General features: G+C 39.3%; 1 protein-coding gene across 1 annotated transcript in view; it reads right to left on the minus strand.

The window, feature by feature from the left end:
- Positions 1-6,387: 6,387 nt before the first annotated feature.
- The window catches only part of USP53 (ubiquitin specific peptidase 53), a 29,314-nt gene continuing 14,515 nt past the window's right edge, over positions 6,388-21,186 (minus strand). The window contains exons 10-15 of the mRNA XM_015405918.1: positions 20,322-20,471; positions 18,512-18,658; positions 15,087-15,813; positions 13,698-13,774; positions 9,126-9,222; positions 6,388-7,477 (exon numbers count right to left, since the gene is read on the minus strand). Coding sequence (XP_015261404.1) covers positions 6,490-7,477; positions 9,126-9,222; positions 13,698-13,774; positions 15,087-15,813; positions 18,512-18,658; positions 20,322-20,471 — 2,186 coding nt within the window. The 3' untranslated portion in view covers positions 6,388-6,489. The remainder of the gene's footprint in view (positions 7,478-9,125; positions 9,223-13,697; positions 13,775-15,086; positions 15,814-18,511; positions 18,659-20,321; positions 20,472-21,186) is intronic.

Consider the following 21,186-nt stretch of genomic DNA (forward strand, 5'->3'; position numbering starts at 1 on the left):
GACAAAGACTTTCCCTATACTTCTTGACAAAGTACTGGAGACAGTTATCACTGTTCAAATTACACTGGTTTTATCTGATTTAATGACATTGTAATTTTGTCTTCTAGGACAGACTGAGTCTGCTGCAGAAAATGGGTCACTGCCTTCAGCAACTACCTTCCACTCATAACAGAACTGATGAACACTAGAACTTTTATGTGCAGATGGACCAAGAAGTGTTGTCTTCTACAACTGTATCTGAATTGTTGGTTCATGTGTTAAATTTCTTGGATGTAGTTTCATGAATGGACTTGGAAGAGATGCGGCTTCATCTTTTAGTCTTCAAGCTAAAACAGTGGCAGTTGTGCCTTACATCATATGTTATGCTGTTATATAGATTAAACATTTTCAGCTACTTTGAAGTGGTTCAGTAATTATGTACTTCAATGTTTTATAAAGCAGTACTGACTGGATCTGATTTTCAGTACAATAAAATTGAGTTCTTATTGTGAAAATGCCAAGTCAAGTATCTCAGGTTGTAGCAGAGATAACCAGTCTGAAAAGTAGTCCCTGAAACAAAGGAAGGTTCATGCCATCTTGCCTGCATATGTAGTTTGTTGTAGATACACATACAGTCCTACATGTGAATGAGGAAGACATGAGAGTCTTAGTACAATATCTCTGCAGCTTCTAAAGAACACTGAGCATTGTTATAAAATTATTGAACATCAGGAAATACCCATTCTTCTTTATAGGCTATTTAGCCTTGAAAGAGGAAAGATCTATACTGATATGGTAGCTCTAAAATACTGCCAAATGTCAGTTATAAATGTATGTTTTTTCCTCTGTGCCAGTATACAGGAAGGAAGGCTTCTACAGATTTTCCCTCAGTACCGCTTTATTGATCAAAATTAAAATCCAGACCACAGATCTATATGCACAGTTAAGCCTTGGATCTTCGGAAAATATTGACAGCCACCCCATGCCTTGAGTTTCTACTTGTAGAAAAATGAAGTCTAGTTTTGTAACCTTTGCAGGAATGTAGCAGAATTTTAAGTATCTGCTCTGCAAAAGACTGGAATTTTAAGAGTCTCATATTGGCTCCATGTAGAATGTGAACCATACTGAACAGCTGCCTCAACAGACAGCAAAAACTGAAAGACTGGGTTACAACTTTCCCAGCCTTCCCAGGAAGGAGGTGGCTTAGACATATCAAAAGTATAGGGAAAGTTAACTCTCCCTTGTTCCTCTTAATTAATGCAATCCAAAACTAAAAACCCCACAAGAGTCCAAATAATAGGTAAACAGTCCTCAGGAAAGAAAGTCTAGTTGTTGCTTTATTTGGGACTTTTCCTGCCTGTTCCAACTATGGAAGTGTAGCCAGTGAATCAGTGTTACACTAAAATTCTTTTTAAAACAATTGTAACTTTTCAAACTGCAGCATCTCATACTGCATGGTACCTGCTCTTAGAAAGTTAAGCAAGTTTTGAACTGAACTGGCTATGGAGTAGACAGGCTAGAACTGAAACCCACCAGGAGTTCATTATTAATGATGGGCAAGCCAGGGATCTGCAAGAAGTCATAGGCTGCAGTCACACACACTAAATAATCCATTTTCAAACTGGATTTTTACTGTGTGAACTGGCAAAATCCAGCTGGAAAGTGCATTTGAAAGTGGATTATTTAGTGTGTGTGACTGCAGCCACAGGGTCCTTGTTACCCCCCCCCCCGGGCCAAACTGGCCCCATCCCCATGCTGTCTTTGCTTCCCTTACATTTACGTCTCTTTTGTCCCCCTTTCTGCCCTTGCTATTTTTAGCTTCCCCCAGTAACACAAAATGATTAAAAGTGCCAAGATCTTGTAAGACTCTCTCATACTACCTTTACTACCATTTTGAGTTGCCTAGGCAACCTATAATGGCAATCAAGATATTTTAAAAGGTTTTACCACACACCTCATTAGTTTTTTCTTGCAAATGGTGGGGGATTATCCTGGCAGACATTGTGTGGATTTTTAACCTCCATGTTTTATGTTTGACACCCCTGGATTAAACCTAGGAACACCTGTTTGCAAAGTGGACATTCTACCACTGAGCTATGGCTCTTCCGTGAAAATGATTGACTTTGCATTTCCAGAAATGGAAAGGGATGTACATTTGCCTTGAAAGTTTTAGTCTGATGTAAGCATGGAATCAAAGAATTAAACATTTGGGCTTAGTTCTGGTTCAGATACTCATTTTGAAAAGTTGTTTGGATCAACTTAAATACATTTCATGAAAAATAATACAGCACTGTTTACTTGTAATGTGCTCTGTAAAATGGGTCAGAACAGTTTACTGTAAAATAGGTTAAAACTGCTAATCACACAACTAGGCCTCTATCTCCACAAAGGAGCAAGTCCCCCCTCCCCTTGGAACACTTTTAATCTCTCCTTTTCCTCCCTTCCTTCATTAGAGGAATGAAAATATTTTCAGCTACAGCAAAACAAGTTTGAAAGGCACCATGATAAGGTACAAATCCACTCAATCAAGTTCAGGTTTGCTTCACAAAAATTCAGCAACTTACATAGACCCATATTAATTCAAAGGTTTGTTACTATTCTGCTGCATAGCATTTTTCAGCATTGTTGGTTGCTAAAGAATTCATCAGCTGCTTTTGTCGTGAATTAGAGCCAGTCAATTTGTCTAGTGAAAAAGGACCTTCTCACACACTTTGGCCTTCAAAAAAAGTTATACTGGGGCTAGGACCTGCATACACAACAGAAAGAGGCTGTAATGGGGAGGAAAACTGGGTAAGACAGTAAAATTCACTGGATCCAATCCTGTGTTTCTTGCTGTTCAAGGACTCACAATTGCTATACTGAACAGTGACCAGGAATACCCTGCTTTCTTGAAAAACAGCAGGAATTAAGCAAATCTTACTAGGATAATATGGAAATTGTACTGTACAGGTTAACTCTTTTCATCCAATACCTTGAAGAAGCAGAAAAATGCAACTCTGGATTCAAATTTGCTAAAGACAATGAAAATATCCTTTATACAACATGTATGCATTTAACATTACAAAAGTTATACAAATCTATAATTTTTATGGAACAATTATAAAAAGTAGGCACCCAGGAGAAGTCAAAAAATCAGTTTCTGCACAGTTGCTAACAAATATTAATCTACATAGAACATTAGGTCAGATATAAAATTTAACTTTCAGTAATATGACTAAATATTGACTTGAAGCCACAATTCTGTACAAAAGATTGCCTATCAAGACTTAAGTAAAGATGAATGCCTAAGCCCCTTTAAACAACATTAACATTTCAGAATGCATGATGCTACTGAACTACTAGTAAGTAGAGTAAGTTTACTATTGTGCTTGTTAGCACTGTATATACAAATTTACGAGTTAAACATTGCTTTGCACATTTTTAAAATGTAGTAATGCTCTTACATTAAGTCATTCACATTTGTTAGTTTTTAAATACTGCAAATTCAAACACGCAATTTCAGTAAGAGCTTTAAACTGTACAATATCAGTTCTATTATTTACTAGTTCATCTTTACCTACAAAGGCTTTATATTATTTATTATACATGTGTAAAAGGAAAAAGATAAAAAAGTTGAAATAAAAACAAGCATTAGAAACTGGCAATAACTTTATACAGCTGCTTTTAGGTAAAGTTCCTTCTGTCCTAGATTGAAGGTGATAGGATCAGTTTCACTTGCATTCATATAAATGTTTTATATGTACATGTTTCAATAAAGCAATACTACTTGCAAAAGCAATCCTAAACACTACCGCTAGGGAGGGGGGCAGGCAACAAGATCTAAAATAACTGCTTGAGATATTTAATCTGCTGCGTATTACGTAACATCTTAGGTAATGTTTATGGTTAAGACACTGTCAATGTAAACATAACAGGCCTATTCAGACATTACTGAGTTTCTACAAGTACACTGGGTAATTGTGGGAAAGGTTAGTAAGATCACATTCAAATAAATGTGGATCCTCCAATGTCTACATTGCTTTATCCCCAGGGTGAGGGGAGTTGGGGGAGGCCACACCCAAGTCCAAGTCCTGTCTCAATTTCAAGTCAAGCAGAATCATGGGGGCAAAGTAATAAGTCCAAAGTCTCTAACTAAACTTGGGCTATTACGCTATGATTGTCAGCATTTGGTTAAAAGCACAAACTTGCATTCTGCATTTATCAAGCTACAATGCAAGCATTTGATAATGTTTTAAATATCAGAGCTATCAATATGTTTAAAAATTTTAAAGGCATTTACAGTATAGTCAACTCTCTTCTGCAAAATAGCCATCTTTGTAGGTCTTTCTTTTAGCTAAAATGTTTATCAAAAGTATTTCAAAGACTAAGCTGCTGTAGAATTAATTTTTATCCAACAGAATCTAGAGGAGAAAGCTGAATTTAAAGTTTCTTCAAAGGAATACAAGACTGGCTGGCTTATCCCATGACCGGAGTTCCTGAGGAATACATCCTGTGCTCCACTAATACATTTTAAATAAGACATTAGGACAACATAATATTTTCCTTTCATGCAGAAAATTATAAACACTATTTTCCATAGCAAGTTTTAATACAAAAATATATCATTTATACACTTTGATATGAAAATCTTTCATGTAGAGCAAGGATAGCCTCTACTGCATGTAATTGCTATGCACCTTGCAATATTTAAACTATGTTGTATGAAACACCTATTGCTATTAGAAATTCTAGCTACCATTTCATACACCAAAGTAAAATCTAAGCCACTCATTAAGGCATCATTTCAGAAGCTTAAAAAACCCCAAAACTGCTGGATAGATGCATTAAAGATTTCCAGGAATGATGGAAAGGACTAACTCACAGAATTTAGGTGAATAAATTATGGTGATTTATGAGTACTAGGAAGCATGTTTCCATAATATGGACCATTCTGTGCATAGTTCCAATTATCAATGTATGCCTCCAGCATTTTTCCAAGTTAGATTTATATAGAAATCTCAATAGCAAAAATACTCTCCATCTTTTACCAGTGCAACAAGGCAAAACAATATTTTTAGTACTAAGTCTTTTAGAACTACTATAACTTTTTACTAAAAGTACCTGAATTCAAGTGCAAGTCAATATTCCTATTAAATGCACTTTCACCTTTACCACAATCTTATAGGAAGCTCTAGGTAAGATTCCTGCGCACCTTCAGTGACACTTTAGAGTGCTTTCTGCTCTCACATCCTCAGCAAAAGCCCACTTCATGAACTCAGAACTGTTTTTTTTTTAAAAGAGTGTCCTTTGCAGGGCCCCCAAGCCCCATGGAAATGAGCAGCGGACAGACAAACAGCTACACAATGCCATCATAGTACTGTGTTGGGCAGGAGAAAAACCTTGCAAAATCAAGTGTAGCATGATGCCAGTTCACTGCTACAGGCAGATTCCTGTACACTTGACTGAGGTAATATTGTCTATTGGAAACTACCTCCTAAATCTTCAGGGATCATGCTCCCATGCAAAAAATAATCTCATATAAAACACATAATTAAGAAAATGAGTTCTATTATAATAAGTCTATACAATGGGCAAAATTATAGGGGCAAAAATTCTACGCTGTAATCTGGGGTAGTACAATCCCTGCGGGGCTATACCAACAATTGTTACATGCTTCCTTTGTCTCTATGTTTAAAAGTATCCACAAAATCAACACAGAATAAATAATGCTTACAACAATTAGCCATGGATTTTGTCCTACTATTCCAAAACAGGAAGGTAGGTCCACGTTAGAGATACTAAAAACACTTGAGATCATTTTGCAAATAACTCTCTTGACTATAAATGAAAATGAGAGTTGAAGATTAAAGGAAGCATGATGCCTGGAAGGTTAAAGAAAGTGCTCTAGTAGATCAGAAGTTAATTCATTAATACAAGTGACAACAGAATCTAAAATTGGTATTGCAAATCAGTGACTTGGATCCAGACTAGACATAACCATAAATGCAAGGATTTCTGCCCATTTCCTCTCCTGTGGCAGCCCAAAATCCTGTGAAGGAGAGGAGACCCCCCCCTCGAACAGGATTTGGGGAGCCATTTGGGCTGCTCCATGACAGGAAAGCCTTGCACCTGTGGATACCTTAATAGATCCAAGACAACCTGTAATCTTGAGAACATGTTCTAAATTAAACTGAATTAAAGGAGCAGCTTTAATTACTTGGCAAAAGCAGACTATTCCCAGTTATTAAATAAATATCTATTTAAATTGGATTGCTTTGAAATTCAAATTTCAAAGTGTAACAGGCTAAACAACTCCCTATTTGCTAATAACAGGTGCAAATCTTATTAAAGCAGCAGCAACAATCTCATGAACATAGGACCAGAAGTCTTTGCATCTTTCTTGATCATACATGCATGTGCAAACACACCTAAGAAATAGCATTAACTTCATAAAGTACAGGTGAGGTAAGGATAGCCGAAACATTGCATCGTGTTAAGAGTGCCAAGGATTATACTCATTTATGAGAGCATCTACCTATTGCAATGCACATTTTCAATGCTAGGTTTGTATCTCTGCTCAGCTGTGGGATACTCTGAATCAGCAGTGTTATGGTATGAAGTGTTCAGTAGCATTCCAGTTGGTGGCAAAGGTGTTTCTTTGTTCAATACACCAGTATCTGCAAAATACAGTTTGGGTCTTTGGTGATATTTCATCCTGTATGTGTCAGTCATACAATTATCAACCGAAAAATAAGTAGTAAGTGATATAATGTCATTTGCATTTGCATCCAGGGAGCCAGCACTTAGTCCTTTGTGGGACACACCCTTATTTGTAGGATCACTGGATACAGTCCACAAATCATTTACTGATAAGCTTGATGGAACATTGGCCCTGGAGGACTCACTCCCTTGAAATGTTGCTTTAATTCTTTCTCCATCTGTAAATAGACCTGCTTCAGATGTAGCTTTTGAAGAAATACTCACAGCATGCCTTTCAACACCTGAAGGATTAGTATACAGTATTTCTGCTGGTATTAATTCAACAGTGGATTCATGTTCTAATCCATGGAAACTGGTCAGAGCATATTTCTTTGGAGGTAAAGGTGGAGGAAGATTTTGGTAAACTGCTTCTGGCATATCATCAGCTTTGCCACCATACAAATGTATTTTATGTTCGGCAGGTGGAACTGATTCAGTATAGGAAGGTTTCGATATATTCTGTTGCAAGCAAAATGCAAGTGCTGGTCTGGATCTACCTGTCTTTGAAGGAGGCAAGTGGGAAGACAGACTAATGCTCTGAATCTTTTCGGATATAGCAAAGTTATCATCATTATAACAGCAAGCTGAACTGTCAGCTGCTATGTGAACATTAGTTTCTTCAAGCATATCTTGATTAGGCCACTGTGAGCTTTGCTCACTTAATCCACAGTTCTTCTTCTCTCTCTCAGTGTAGTCTTTTGAAGTGGTCTGTAGTGTTAATGAGGGGGGAAACTTCTTATTACAATCAGGTACATCAATCCTAGGAGACAATATACCAACACAGTCCATTAGTCTAGAAAAACACAGGTTTGTGATAAAGTAGTTCATATATTTCAGTAGTTCTGGTTGAGCTGTGTATCAATGAGGTAAATCAACTCCCCCCAATATTTCACATTCTTTGCATGTCCAAAGACATAAACTCCAAGATAGGCTATGCAGAGGAAAAGGCAGTATCACTCAGATGCAAATATGATTGAATCTAAATGAATGGGAGCACCAACAACAATGAAGCAAGTTTAGGTCCCCCACTAGTGAACCACCTTTTCCCATATAAGTAAGTAGCTATGGGGAAAATAAGAATGGCAACTGACTACTAGAACAAAGTTTGAGTCCAGTGGCACCTTTAAGACCAACAAGTTTAATTCTGGGAATGAGCTTTTGTGTGCTTATACCCAGAATTAAACTTTGTTGGCCTTAAAAGTGCCACTGTTGCTTCAGGACCAACATGGCTACCTGCCTGAATCTAACTGAATACTAGGTTGGATCCTACCATTTTGTTCCATCAGGACCAGCACTTTTTTACAGGACAAGGACCTTCCCGGTCACAAGATGTGTTGAATTTATGCAAGATTGTCTTGTGCTAGAAGAATGTGCAAGTGGTAATCAAACTAAAAGGCAGGATGCAGCACATTGTTAAGGTGAAGGCACAACCTGACACTAGATTATCTCTAAGAGGGATCCAAAGGGAATGCCACACAAAAGGGAACTTGCACCCTTCCAGTATGCTTGTAACAAGGATGCCCTCCATCCATAAAGACAACCATCATAAATAATTTTGCTAGATTAATACATCTTTATTTCCTTATCTCATCTGACTGAAATGCTCTATTGCATCTGGGGATGGGGGGGTGGGAATGGGGGTGGGAATGAAGGTTAGTACTTTAAAATACATTTTATCTTGCCTTTCTACCCAAATACTTGTCTGAATAACACTGATTTTTCCTTGCATTGGGAAGAAAAGAGGATGTCTTATGAAGCCAAGAAAACTCTACTATTGGTTGTCTACCAACTAATTTCTGATGGTCAGAACACCTGGAGCAAGGCTTCTGTATATCTGTCGCATACACACAGGTTGCAATGAGAGAAGGCTGCTGATGACAGACCATTTGTATAGGTCAACACCAACTCTGAAGTGCACCCAGAAAGATTGGAAGCCAGTGCAGATCTTTAAAAATTGGAGAAACAGGCTCAAGGTAGTCATCCCAACCCCAGTTAATAACCTAGGCATTGTATTCTGAACCAACTGCAGTTTCAAGATGCATTCAAAACCAGCTTCATGCAAATTACATGTAATGTAATCTGGAAAATACTACAGCCTGAAATATGGTGCATATTTCTAGATTCTCTTTAAATCTCATAGTTTAAACAAAGCAGTTTCAGGGGCAACATTCATTGTTTAGTTTTAAACCACCATGCCTGTCATTGCCTCCCAGAGCTGCACAGCCACCAGATGAATCTCTGGGATTTCGCTTGCTCCAAGCATGTTTGACTCTTGTCTCTCAGCCCTTTCATTTTGTTTGCAGGCATGCCAACATCCTCACCTGTAGACACTGCATTTTTTTGGAACCAGCATCATAAAGGTTGCCTACCCCGTAGACGCTTGTCACTGCATAGTGCAAAAGTGTTACCTTTTCAGTAGTGGACACTGCATCTGCAAATGGGATGTTGACTGGGGATTATGAGTTCTGTAGTTAAACTGGGTATTAATCTGGTCTTTCTTCAAGGCTGCAAAACAGTGTTTATATGCAATTTAACTATTACAACATTTCTTCACACCATCACAGACCAACATTACATATTTACATAAGCACAAACTTGTTATTTTCTGCTCAAGGCTATGGTTGTATGAGTAGAGAGAGAGAGACAGACAGACCAGATCAGAACTTGTTGTATAACATTAATCTTTTTAGATGCAAGGGAAAGTGTCAGCAATACCAGCACTCATTTTTTAAAACAGGCATGTTCTTCCTTGTAGTTTGTTTAATATAGTTAAAAATATCCTTCCAACATCCTGTGATTAAACATAAATAAGATACAAAATGTTTTTAGGATTTTTTGGACACCAACAGCATGATCCAGCCAAAGCAAAGCACGAATTAAGGGAGAAATTTGAGCATGTGTATTTAATGTGGCCCATTTTCCCACTGCTTTAAAATTGTCATCTTATATAGCAAAATATCATATGAATTTAAAACACAAGGCATAAAGCTAGTATCAGAAGACAGGTAGCAGTTAGCAGTAAGCCATAGTGTTATACTGGCACTAAAGGTAGATAATACATGGGCAAATATCTAGGATGAGGATAATTAACACAATGAAGTTAGCCTGCAAGAAATGTTTTTGAACCTTTTAGATTTGTGAAAAAACATTCAATTAAAAAAACATACAAATGGAAGATGTGTTCTTCATACAAAACATGCTAAGGTTTCAGAGTCAGGTTACTTTACTAGATTTCTGTATATTGTCAAACATTTACATGCACTGAACAGGAGGAGGCAGCAAAAGTTTATGAGACACAATTTCTACATGGTTATCACTATGGCAAGCATTGAATTAAAGCTGCGCACCGACACCCGGAGGCTTGCACATTCAGAATTCCAGCTAACTTAAAAATAGATGTGTTATTTTTCTCTTCTGCTGACATGAAAATCCATGCATGGTTAAACCCAGAGGCTGTCCAGTAGAAATTTTGGCTCTAGGTTCTAGTCAAAACTAAGTATGGCAAATATTAGCCTTACACTACAAAGGTTTAAGCATTACCAAACAGAATTCAACTTTTTAACAGTTAAACAATGTATTGTGTTTTCTGTTATATTTAGAATTCATTAGAAGATTTATACAATACTACAGAAACTCTCAGATTTTCCTGGACTGGCCAAAATGATTGCTTTGCTATCCAAAGTAGTGACCCTTTTTAAAAAGAAGACACAGGTTTCTAATATAGACATGTAAGCATTCATGATAAAAATATTATATTCTTTCTGTTAAAAATGAGTATCATTTTGCTATCCCTGGCTGCACAAGAATGAAAAATAATCCCTATCCACACTCATTCCCATCACGTTAATACTACTATAGTCAATTCATAATCTACTTGGGTATAACAAATAAAACACATGCTGTATTATTTCTGCTCTCCTCCAATCTTAGTTACTGCAGCTTTATATTCTATTGTGCATAGCATCCTATAGCTATTTTAGGCTATTTTTTGTAGTGAAGACCATGTCGTTTTCACAGTAATTCACCAATGTTAGTTGCATCTTCTTTCTGCATATATAAACTTCAAACTTAAGCAGCATTTTGTGCTGCCTATCTATTTGGTGGGGAGGGTGGGGTATAAATCAAACAAATAAATTGAGAGTTACTTTTCCAAAACATGAGTCCAAGCTGCTCTGCCAGATTACTGCTTCTTCCTACTCTACAAATTCCTTTATGCCAGTGATCTAACATGTTATCCACTTGCTGGCCTCCTTCCTGCACTCCTTTCCAGCTTTCTCTTTGTTCTTCTTCATCTTGTTAACACTCCCTGGTTCCCATTCCTCCGTTCTGCTCTGTCCTTTACCACTACCCTATGCAGCGTGTCTCCAGCCAAGTTTGTGGTACACTAAAGGCAACTGGCTAGCCAGATCTCATCAGATCTTGGAAGCTAAGCAAGGTCAGCCTGGGTTAGTTTAGTACTTGGATTGGAGATAGGGGCGTGCAAAAAATAAAAATTGGCCCATTCAGATTCGGCCAAATTGGGCAGAATCAATTTCGGCCTGCAGTAAGACTCCCGCATGTCAGTTTCGTCAGTAGGAGCTGATTGGGGAGTCTTTCCGCCAGGCGAATGTCAGTTTCAGCCCCATTATATCCTATGGGCCATTGAAGTCAATGGCGAAAACATAGGGTATGTTCTGGAGGCAGGAGGGGAGGGGGCTTGAGGCAGAGACTCCAAACTTGCAGGGTAGCCCAATGTTCTTCAAACTTGGTTGGTATCTTGGGGAGAGGCGCCAGCAGCTACCCTGCGAGTTTGGAGCCTCTCCCTCAAACCCCCTCCCTTCCAGCCCCCAGAATATACCCTACGTTTTCACCATTGACTTCAGTGGCCCATAGGATATAATGGGACCAAATTGCCTCAGCTGCAAGCCAATTCAGATCTGAGAATCTGAATCAGCCTGCAGCAGCTCGAAAGGGGTCCGAAGGGGCCATTTTCGGGGGTGCATTTGGTTCGGACGAACTGAATTCACATCCCTAATTGGAGACCACCAAGGACGTCCAGTGTGGCTACAGAGAGGCAGGCAATGGCAAACCTCTGTTTATCTTTTCTCTTGAAAATCCTATGGGTTGCCAGGAGTTGGCTGTAACTTGACAGCACTTCTCCACAGCACTTCTCCACCAGCAACGGCCACTGGAGGGTAGGAGACTGCAGTGGTAGCAATGGGACTGGCTTAGGGTGGGTGAAGAAAGAAAGTCAAGCTCCAGCTTCCTTGTTTGGTGTTCATGCAGTAGCTGCAGCATTCAGTAACAGATGTCTATGCCTACACTTTAGCTATGTTTGTCTTCATTATAACCATTCACTGGCACTGGCTTGAAACTACTTTGTCATAACAGCAGCTCCACTAACTGTAGAAGGGAATGAAGGGAGAGGGACCCTTGGTACAGAAGTGAAAGTAAATCTAATAACAAAACAAAAGGATTTTAAAAATGAAAGATTTATGCTCTTCCTGTTTCAGGGCTGAATTCTGTGATCTATCAGTGAAAGGTTCTGACAGTCATGGATGTTTTGCTCATCCCCCTTCTCAGCAGTCCTCTTCAAACCCAGAAAAATTTATTCCCATGGTTGCAAGATGCACATGGAAAATAGCCACATGAAGCTATGAAACGGCAAAGAAGGGAAGGGGATAAAATCACTCTGCCTCTTCAGGCAGCAGAACCAGTGATGGAAGAGGAAGAACAGAATGATTCTGAACCCTTCTCCTTGCGGACTACAGTCCATGTAAGTCCTGCAACCCTGCAAATAATCATGCCTAGGATCCAAAAGGATTGTGGGTGGTGGTGGTGGTGGTGTGTGTGTGTGTGTGTGTGTGTGAAAAAGATCTCTTAAGAAAACATTTTTTCTCCATGTTCACTTGTGGACATGTGAATGCCTCAGGAAAAGAAACTGAAAAATATTTTCTCACTCAAGATGTATATCACGAATTGATATACATGGATTTTTAAAACTGTTCCAAGGAACAAACTGAGAAGTTTTGAAGACCACTGGCAAAAAGACCCCTATGAAATATTCTCTTTTGAAATGAGTAAAACGCTTTTTAAGACTAGGTTTTACTCAAAATAGTGACTATGAAAATTTAAGTAAGAGTCTACAGTATTAGAAAATAATACCACCTCTATATACTATAGACATTCACAACATATTTTCAAGGGTTTTTTTGTGTTTCAACATAGATAATTTTGGCAACGACAAATTATGTGTTTGATAATACATAATTGAAGAGTTCACGGTTTCCATTTTAAAGCTTTTATCCAAATATGGTGAAATAAGTCCTACCTATTGTGACTGTGTGAGTGGCTCTGCCAAACACACTTCCTTGTACTTAATACAAAATATGCTTCCTACCGCCAAATTATTTTTCTTCTGCCTCTCAGATGGAAAAAGTTAAGATACGCATGCTAAGGCAGCATACGGTGCAGCATTTTGCAACTCTTTTCTCCAGTATGGGTATATTTGCAATTTTAAGTTTGATTTTTGCTGGAAAAGTCCATACATTTCTATTTTCCCCGTAATTCCATTTTTCCTCCATGGCTTCAATATTTCTGGGAATTTTACATATATTCTCAACTATCACACTTTCAGTCAGTGATAGTCTGCAAACACACTAAAAGCAAACTGGCTCCCCTGCTTTCATCGCATACAAAATTGTGACAGTCACTTTTTGAATTCAGGAAAACACGTTCTAATTATTTATGCTAACTGGTGTCCTAAAGAAAGAATTCAAGAATGTCATTACAAAAATTAAGATATGTTAGAGATGTAGTGTTAGGTGCAGCAATAGATGTCTCAAGAGATCACTTAGAACTCTGAGGGGGGGGGGAATGCTATGACAACAATCCAGAATGAAAAAGTATTACAAGCTTAAAGCCCTAGCAACTGAAAAATATTTTATTTAGTCCATTTTAATTATTTTAGTGTATAGTTCAGATAAAGATGAAATTCTTACCATCCAAAGAGTCTTTATTCTGCTGGGAGGTAGACTGCAAGACATATCCAGGATATCTGGCACATAGATTCTGGTCACTGTGAAACAAGAAGTTGTAGTAAAAGATTTGGATGGGGGGAATCTAATACTATCAATTAGTAGGTACAGAACTGAGTATGCTTTCACTGAAAGATTTACTTGTTTCGGCCATGTGAAAAAGCTTCATTATTTAAAACCATTGTACTGCAAATATAGGAACTTTTAAGCCCTGTACCACCCCTACCCACACAGTCCTTTCAAAGCATATTTTGTTATTAGTCATCAGTCACACAGTTTCATTTACCTTTAATGACAAAGCAACTAATGGATTGAACAGGTAACCAAAAAAAGATTTTGAAATCAGAATCTTTCCCATCTTCTCACAATCTCATCTTCCTTAGTCTGTCTGAGCCTCAGTGGATCTTATTTTGCTTTGAGAGTTCTCAAGCAATGGTAAGCATTTCACAGCCAAATTTCTTTAGAAGGTACTTTACCTAGTTTCCATTAAGATTCTTGCTGTAGCTATTACAACAAGCTATGCAGATTAAGTTCTCTGGTGGATTAAGCCAGTAGAGCAATCACAGGACAATATGAAATTCTTTTTGGTTATCTTTTCCGAGACTTTAAGCACTTTCCCCCCCCAAAGTTCTTAAAACTCCAGCAGGTCTTTGAAGCTGTTAGTTTGACTGTTCTTACTGGTATAAGATAACATCTGTACATCAATTGCAGAGAATTTTCTGTCATGCTTACATTTACTGAAAGTTTTGCACTGTTCCTATACATTTTCAACCATGTCTCATCTGGTATTTTGATTAATAAATCTTGTTCCCATCTGTTTTTGTGTACATAAACTTTTCTTTCTGTATCAGCTAAAGTAGCATACAGTCTAGCAACTTTCTGATTCTCAGGTCTAACTAAGACACATTTTATTTTAGTAAACTGGCAATGCTGATTAGACTGAATAATTTTTGTGAGCCTACTAGTATGACAAGATGGCGTTATCTTTAGTTTTTGTCTGATTTCTGGAAAGGGAATTATTTGCATACCCTCTTACAAAGCTGACAGACTAATATGGAAAGTTTAAAATTATGGAAGGTTTAAAATTATTCTTTTTCATTGCTTTCTCAGATTCTAAATTCTGGATTATGGGCAAACATGGGGATGAATGGAACTCTCTACATTTGTCCAGTACTTGAGTTAAAGCTGTTTCAGTGATATTCCTTCCTGGATCTTGATGCTGCTATTTTCCAGACCCACTTGAAAAGTGGTCTATGCTCCATCTCACAGGCAACTTATGACGCATCATTCCTGTACCAATGAGTCATCATATTCAGTTTTTACATGAAGTCTACTTACATTTACTACAATTACCTGTAAGGAACCGTTTCTTTCATAGTTGTGGTGTCTACGGGGCTGATTCCTTCAATGACTGGTGAATCCAGATTAGCAGATGCATTGCTGATATGATCACTGCTTTCGTAACCAGACTCAGTCCTTTGTATCTGCCAACCGTCAGTGTGAATTTTTCTCTCGGTAAAGCCTTTGCCTTTTTCTGCATTTCCTTTGCCTTCGGAATCCAAGGAGTTCCGGCTGCCCATCTGTTTTGTTTCATCTTCATAAATTGTCATTAGGCCTTTTTGATTTGCATTTTCTTTTGGCCAGTTGTTTGAACTCTGCTCCTTCTCATGTTTAGATTTGCTGCTTGCATTTAGTTTGGGCTTTGAACTATGCTCCTTTTTCTCAGTATCATTAAAGATACTGTCTACATTGAGTGTTTCCCGCATGGGCTTCCAACCCCTACTTCGACTTTTACTGCTATTGACACTTCCTTTGTCCTTAGAGTCTTGGCTACTATCTGTGTCATAACCAGCAGTACTGTCAGCCTTCCCACGGCTCACCTTCTCCCCATCAGGAAAGCCATTGGTTTTATTTGACCCCAGTGCCTGAATACCAGACTTTATTTGGTTGTGCATCTTGTCATGTTTGTAAGGTCCCCTTCCCTGGCTATTATATATGCGTTCATTAGAGTGTGACCTAAATCCGTTTCCAGAAGGTGGTGATCCTGGTTTAAAATTACTGCGGGTTTCTCCAGACAGCTCTAAAAACATAAACAAAGACAATCCTGGTGAGACCTGAATTAAAGCTCTCCCAAGTTAGGTACTCAACAATAATGGGTTCATCAGCAGATTTGTACATTATCATGATTTCAGAAGCAAAACAAACAGTAAGGAAATAGGTTCATCTCATGGATGACAGGATAATCCTCACCCCAATCTTCCCTTCTGTATTGACCTGACCAAAAGTAAAGGATGGCAAGAATGATTCTGAAATTCACGTGGTTAGATAAGCACTTGGGGATTACAGAACAGAGTGGTCAAGCCCTCACCCCATGAAGGAAAATTTATGGATTTCAAATCGTTCCTCAAATAAATCTTAACTCCAGATATGTCTTTTTATATATAAGAGATCTGAATGCTGAACTCCAACCAGGCAATCTGGACAGATGGATAAAGTCTAAACACCAATAAGACTGATGGAACTTCTGGTTTCATGATCATCAATCCTTATTAGAAACAGAAAATGGACACAGGATATCAGTACTCTTATAGTTTCCCAGTAGACATTTTGCAGTCTAACCAGAAAGTCAGAGTGTGTTTTTGAATTTTGTACGACAAGTTCTGATGAAATCAAAACATATAATGTTAACCCTGAGGAACAGTTAAATGGAAGAACATATCAAGGCTTACAGTACAATCCTAAACAGAGTTACACCCTTCTAAGCCTACTGGATTGAATGGACTTAGAAGGATATAACTCTGCACAGGACTGCACTGTGTTATTTCTAGTTTCAGAAAACCATGTACAGCAAAATACTTGAAAAATCAATACCAAGTACTTGGATAGCAGGATTTAGGAGTAATGGGAAAAACACTAGACTAAAACCAGAATTAAAGCTGACTGTTCTCTACGAAAATGACATTATTTTTAAATGGTTTTTTGGAGAATTTGTCAACACAGCTGTGACTGACAGAGGATTGTTTCTGTTGTAATAATGCAGTAAATTTAACACCGAAATATTTGTTTATTTATTATTTTGACTTTTACCCCGCCCTCCCCACCAAAGCAGGTTCAGGGCGGCTCGCATAAAACCAGTAAAACGATATATATATTCAATACAAAAATCTAAAGCACTGCATAATACAATTTAAAACCATTATTATCGATGACGGTTCTCTGAGTAAAGTGCGTTCACATGCTGTCAACTGTACTACCGCTCTGGAAAGCGTCAACTCTAGGTCGGCCCAGAGGTTATTGGAAGGCCTGCCGGAAAAGCTCCGTTTTCACGGCCCTGTGGAACTGTGAGAGGCCCCACAGGGCCCTGATCTCTCCAGGGAGCTCGTTCCAGTAAGCCGGCGCTACTAAAGAAAATGCCCTGGTCCTAGTCGATGTCAATCTGACTTCCTTTGGACCAGGGAGGGCCAGGTGGTTTTGAAGTCCTGATCGAAGTGCTCTCTGGGGAACATGCGGGGAAAGGCGGTCCCTCAGACAGACAGGTCCCTGACCATAAAGGGCTTTAAAGGTCAAAACCAGCACCTTGAAACGAATCCAGAATGCTATTGGCATCCAGTGCAATGCCTTTAGCACAGGGTGGATGTGTTCCCACATAGTAAGACCCAACAACAGCCTGGCCGCCGCAACTTCCGGAGATGCACCAAGGGCAGCTCCATGTAGAGAGCGTTGCAGTAGTCCAATCTTGAGGTGACCATTGCATGGATCACCGACGCCAGATCATTGCGTTCGAGGAAGGGAACCAACTGCCTGATCAGCCGGAGATTATAAAAGGCTGCCTTGGCAGTGGCTGCTACCTGGGCCTCCATTGTTAAGGAAGCATCCAGGAGCACTCCCAGACTCTGGACCCTCGGTGCTGGCACCAACGGCGCCCCATCAAAGGCTGGTAATGGGATCCCTACCCCCGTACCGCTCTGATTCAGGCACAGGACCTCCGTCCTCGTCAGATTCAATTTCAATCGGCTCAGTCTAAGCCATCCTGCCACGTCCTGTAGCTTCCGAACCAGGTCTTCCGGGTTGGAGTCGGACTGCCCGCCCAACAGCAGATAGAGCTGGGTGTCATCCACATATTGGTGGCACCCTAGCCCGTACCTCCGGGCAATCTGGGCAAAGGGGCGCATATAGATGTTAAATAAGTAAAACATTTTAGAGTAATTATTCAACAAAATTGTTGAACTCTATACTTTTTGTTCCCTACAGTGTTAAATAATTCCTGTTTAAACCTGAACTGTTGTTAGGCTTGCCAGGTCCACTCTGGCCAACAACAAGGGGGGGGGGGGCTGTCAGCTCCAGGTTTGAAAACTACTGGAGATTTGGGGGTGGAACCTGGGGAGAACGGGGACCTCAGTGGGGTACAATTCCATAGAGCCCACCCTCAAAAGCATGCATTTTCTCCAGGGGAACTGATCTCTGTAGTCTGGAGATGAGCTATAATTATGGGGGATACCCAGGTCCCACCCAGAGGCTGGCAGCCCTAACTGTCATGCAACTCAATCCAATGGAAGTTTATTCGGAAGTAACTTCTACAAAGTTCAGTGGGACTTGCTCACTCGTGTTTAGGCCTGCAGCTTTAAGTATTCTTATTACATCAAAACAATCATCCTTATTACATCAAAATATCAAAGCAAACACTATTTTTTCAGTGTTTTAAAGCACAAATTTCTAAAAGGTAAAGGAGATTAGTCATCTGCTGCTTTGCTTTCTCAAACTAATAAATTCCAAATTACCTCTCTGTTTCCCAGCCTCTCTTTTTGATCCTCTGTCTGCATCTTTTCTTAGGGAGCAAGAGAAATTTTTCATCTCAGCTACCTTTTGAGCACACTCTCTGGAGATGTCCTTTGCTTTTTCCTTGTGCTCATTATGCCCCAACTTGCCTGCAAACACAGAGGTCAATATTCATTATAGCCTCAACTACAAATGTCACCAGTTTTTAAAAGTTTAATTCATTATGAGGCAGGACCACCCACCCTAGAACTTCCCCCCCCTTCGACCAATGTGATGATGACTGTAGCATGTCACTAGCAGAAAGCAGACACACTGGAGTTTGCTTGCTATGTGTCTAGCACATGAGTTACAAAAATACTACATGGAAGGCCCAGCTCCCCTCCGTACCCTGGACTTTGCAGGGAAACTTCAAGTATCAAATAAATGTAGATAAACTAAGATGATTTGACACACAATTTACTGTAGATCAAGGGTGTCGAACTCATTTATTACAAGGGCTGGATCTGACATAAATGGAACTTTGTGGGGCCAGGCCATGCATGTTATAAAATGTAATGCCAGGTAGCAGAGATATAAGCTTTATAAAAGAAAAACACACACAATTAAAGATATTTTTTTTTACTTAAAATACAAATATGCTTAAAACTCTTGTGATATTTTATTTAACAGTCTTTGATACCTAACACCTCCCAAACCTCCTCCCCCCCAAAACGATGCCTGCCTAAAATTGAAAGGTTGGGGAATAGTGGGGTTTGGCAATTTGAGTTTTAAAATAAAACATCAAGAAAAAGCACAAGGATCACAGCAGAAACTAAAAATATAAAATGTTCTGAGCCTAGGAACATAAAATGGCTGGGCATTGCAAGCTTCTCACCTCCCCCCCCCAGGTCTACTCAGAGTGGCAGTGGCTCTCCAGTGTAATTGTCCCCCTTTGGCTGTGGGTTCCCAGGTTAAAGTACTCACTCGGGCACCCGTTCTCAAGTCCATTCAGTAGAGACAAGCTGGCTCAGCAAGCAACAGCTTCAGCTATACAAATACTGGAAAGTGAAACTTCTTAAGCTCCACTCCATTGAAATACATTGCAGCACAGACAAAACTGCAAAGAAAATCAAAATGGATTTCCCATTAATGTCTCTGGACCCAGACAAACTACTCTGGGACTGGAATGACAGCCACTAGAGTGAAATGACAGTCCCTGAGGGTAACAGAAGTGTTCTGGGGTTGAAATGAGGCCCCCCAGAATGGAATTCCATTCCCAGAATGCTGCTGCTACTCCCATGGGCTGTCATTCCACTCTGTGCTCTATCATTCCAGTCCCAGAACACAGATTCTATTGCTAGGGACTGTCATTCTACTCCGGGGGCTGTCATTCCAGTCCCAGAGCACTGTTTCTATTGCTGGAAACAATCCCAGAGTAGTCTGTCTGGGTGCAGGGACCTTAATGGAAAAATCCATTCCGTATTTTCTTTGTAACTTTTCAAGCCCAGAAGAGCTTCCTGCCAAAGCAGGCAAACACAAGATGGAGGGAGCTGGGAACTTCGGCAGCCTCAAGCTTCAAAGGGTGAGGACAGGAGGGGGAAGAGGAGGGAAGAAGAGAACTGCAGGCCTGATTAAAGCCATGGGCAGGCTACTTCTGGTCTGCGGGCCATAAAATTGACACTTCAGCTGTAAATGCTAATCAGCTAGAACCTTCAATAATGAAAATACCAGGTGTTACACAAATGATACAATCATTTGCAGCACTGTTCCTGATAAGTCTTGAAAGTAACAATTTAAAAATTTGCTACATATTATGCACACATATACATATACCTGGTCTACTGACAGTACTTGATTGAATATGGTTCCTACTGAATGGTGGGTTTTCTGGTTGATATCTTTTATTGCTCTTCTGAGTAACAGATTCTCCAAACCCATTCTCTTTTATGTCATCTGACATAGGAAAAGCTGATTTTTCAAATCCTACAAAAAGGGATGTCAAACATATTACAGACAAAACAGCTTACTCATTTCTAGAGTTAAAATTACCTTATGCTAACCAGTGTATTCAAAGTAAGTTTAAAACACTGTGAAGTAATAACGCATAAACATGCTGATCAGGAAGTCATACAACTTATAGATATACGTTAGATATAGAAAGCTAAAAATTAAAACTGTAGCAGATAGCTATTTCCAATATAACCAGAAAATCAGACATACAACCATTCTAATCACACAAGACCCTCTTTACAGCCCACCTTCCTCCAACAAGAAATTTGATGCTAACCTTAATCCATCCTCCTCTCTTTTTAATACCTGACCACTTCTACTATATTATCCACGTGAAACATTATCCCACCTGAATCATTAGCCTCCAGACAGTTTTCTACAACCCGCCTCCAGTTTTCCTCATCCTCTTCTCTTTAACATGCTAATAGGTGGGATATGTTTCTTTCATTACAGGACTGCTGATTCTATGATGAGTTAACCACTTCCTAGCTTTAACAGTAAGCAGAATGCACCATTAGACCTGGGCCAACATGAAGCAAGTTTTCCAACTTGTGACTGCCTGTGAAGTGAATCAGGGCTGGGGATACTTCATTACATTAAGGCCAGTCCATACTATTAGTGGGAGGGAACAATCTGAAGGACTACTGGTTCCCAGTTCCTAGCACTGATCTAGTGAAACACTAGTAGA

The sequence above is a fragment of the Gekko japonicus genome, unplaced genomic scaffold, assembly GCF_001447785.1.
Source record: "Gekko japonicus isolate JY-2015 unplaced genomic scaffold, Gekko_japonicus_V1.1 scaffold264, whole genome shotgun sequence".
Lineage (NCBI taxonomy): Eukaryota > Metazoa > Chordata > Lepidosauria > Squamata > Gekkonidae > Gekko > Gekko japonicus.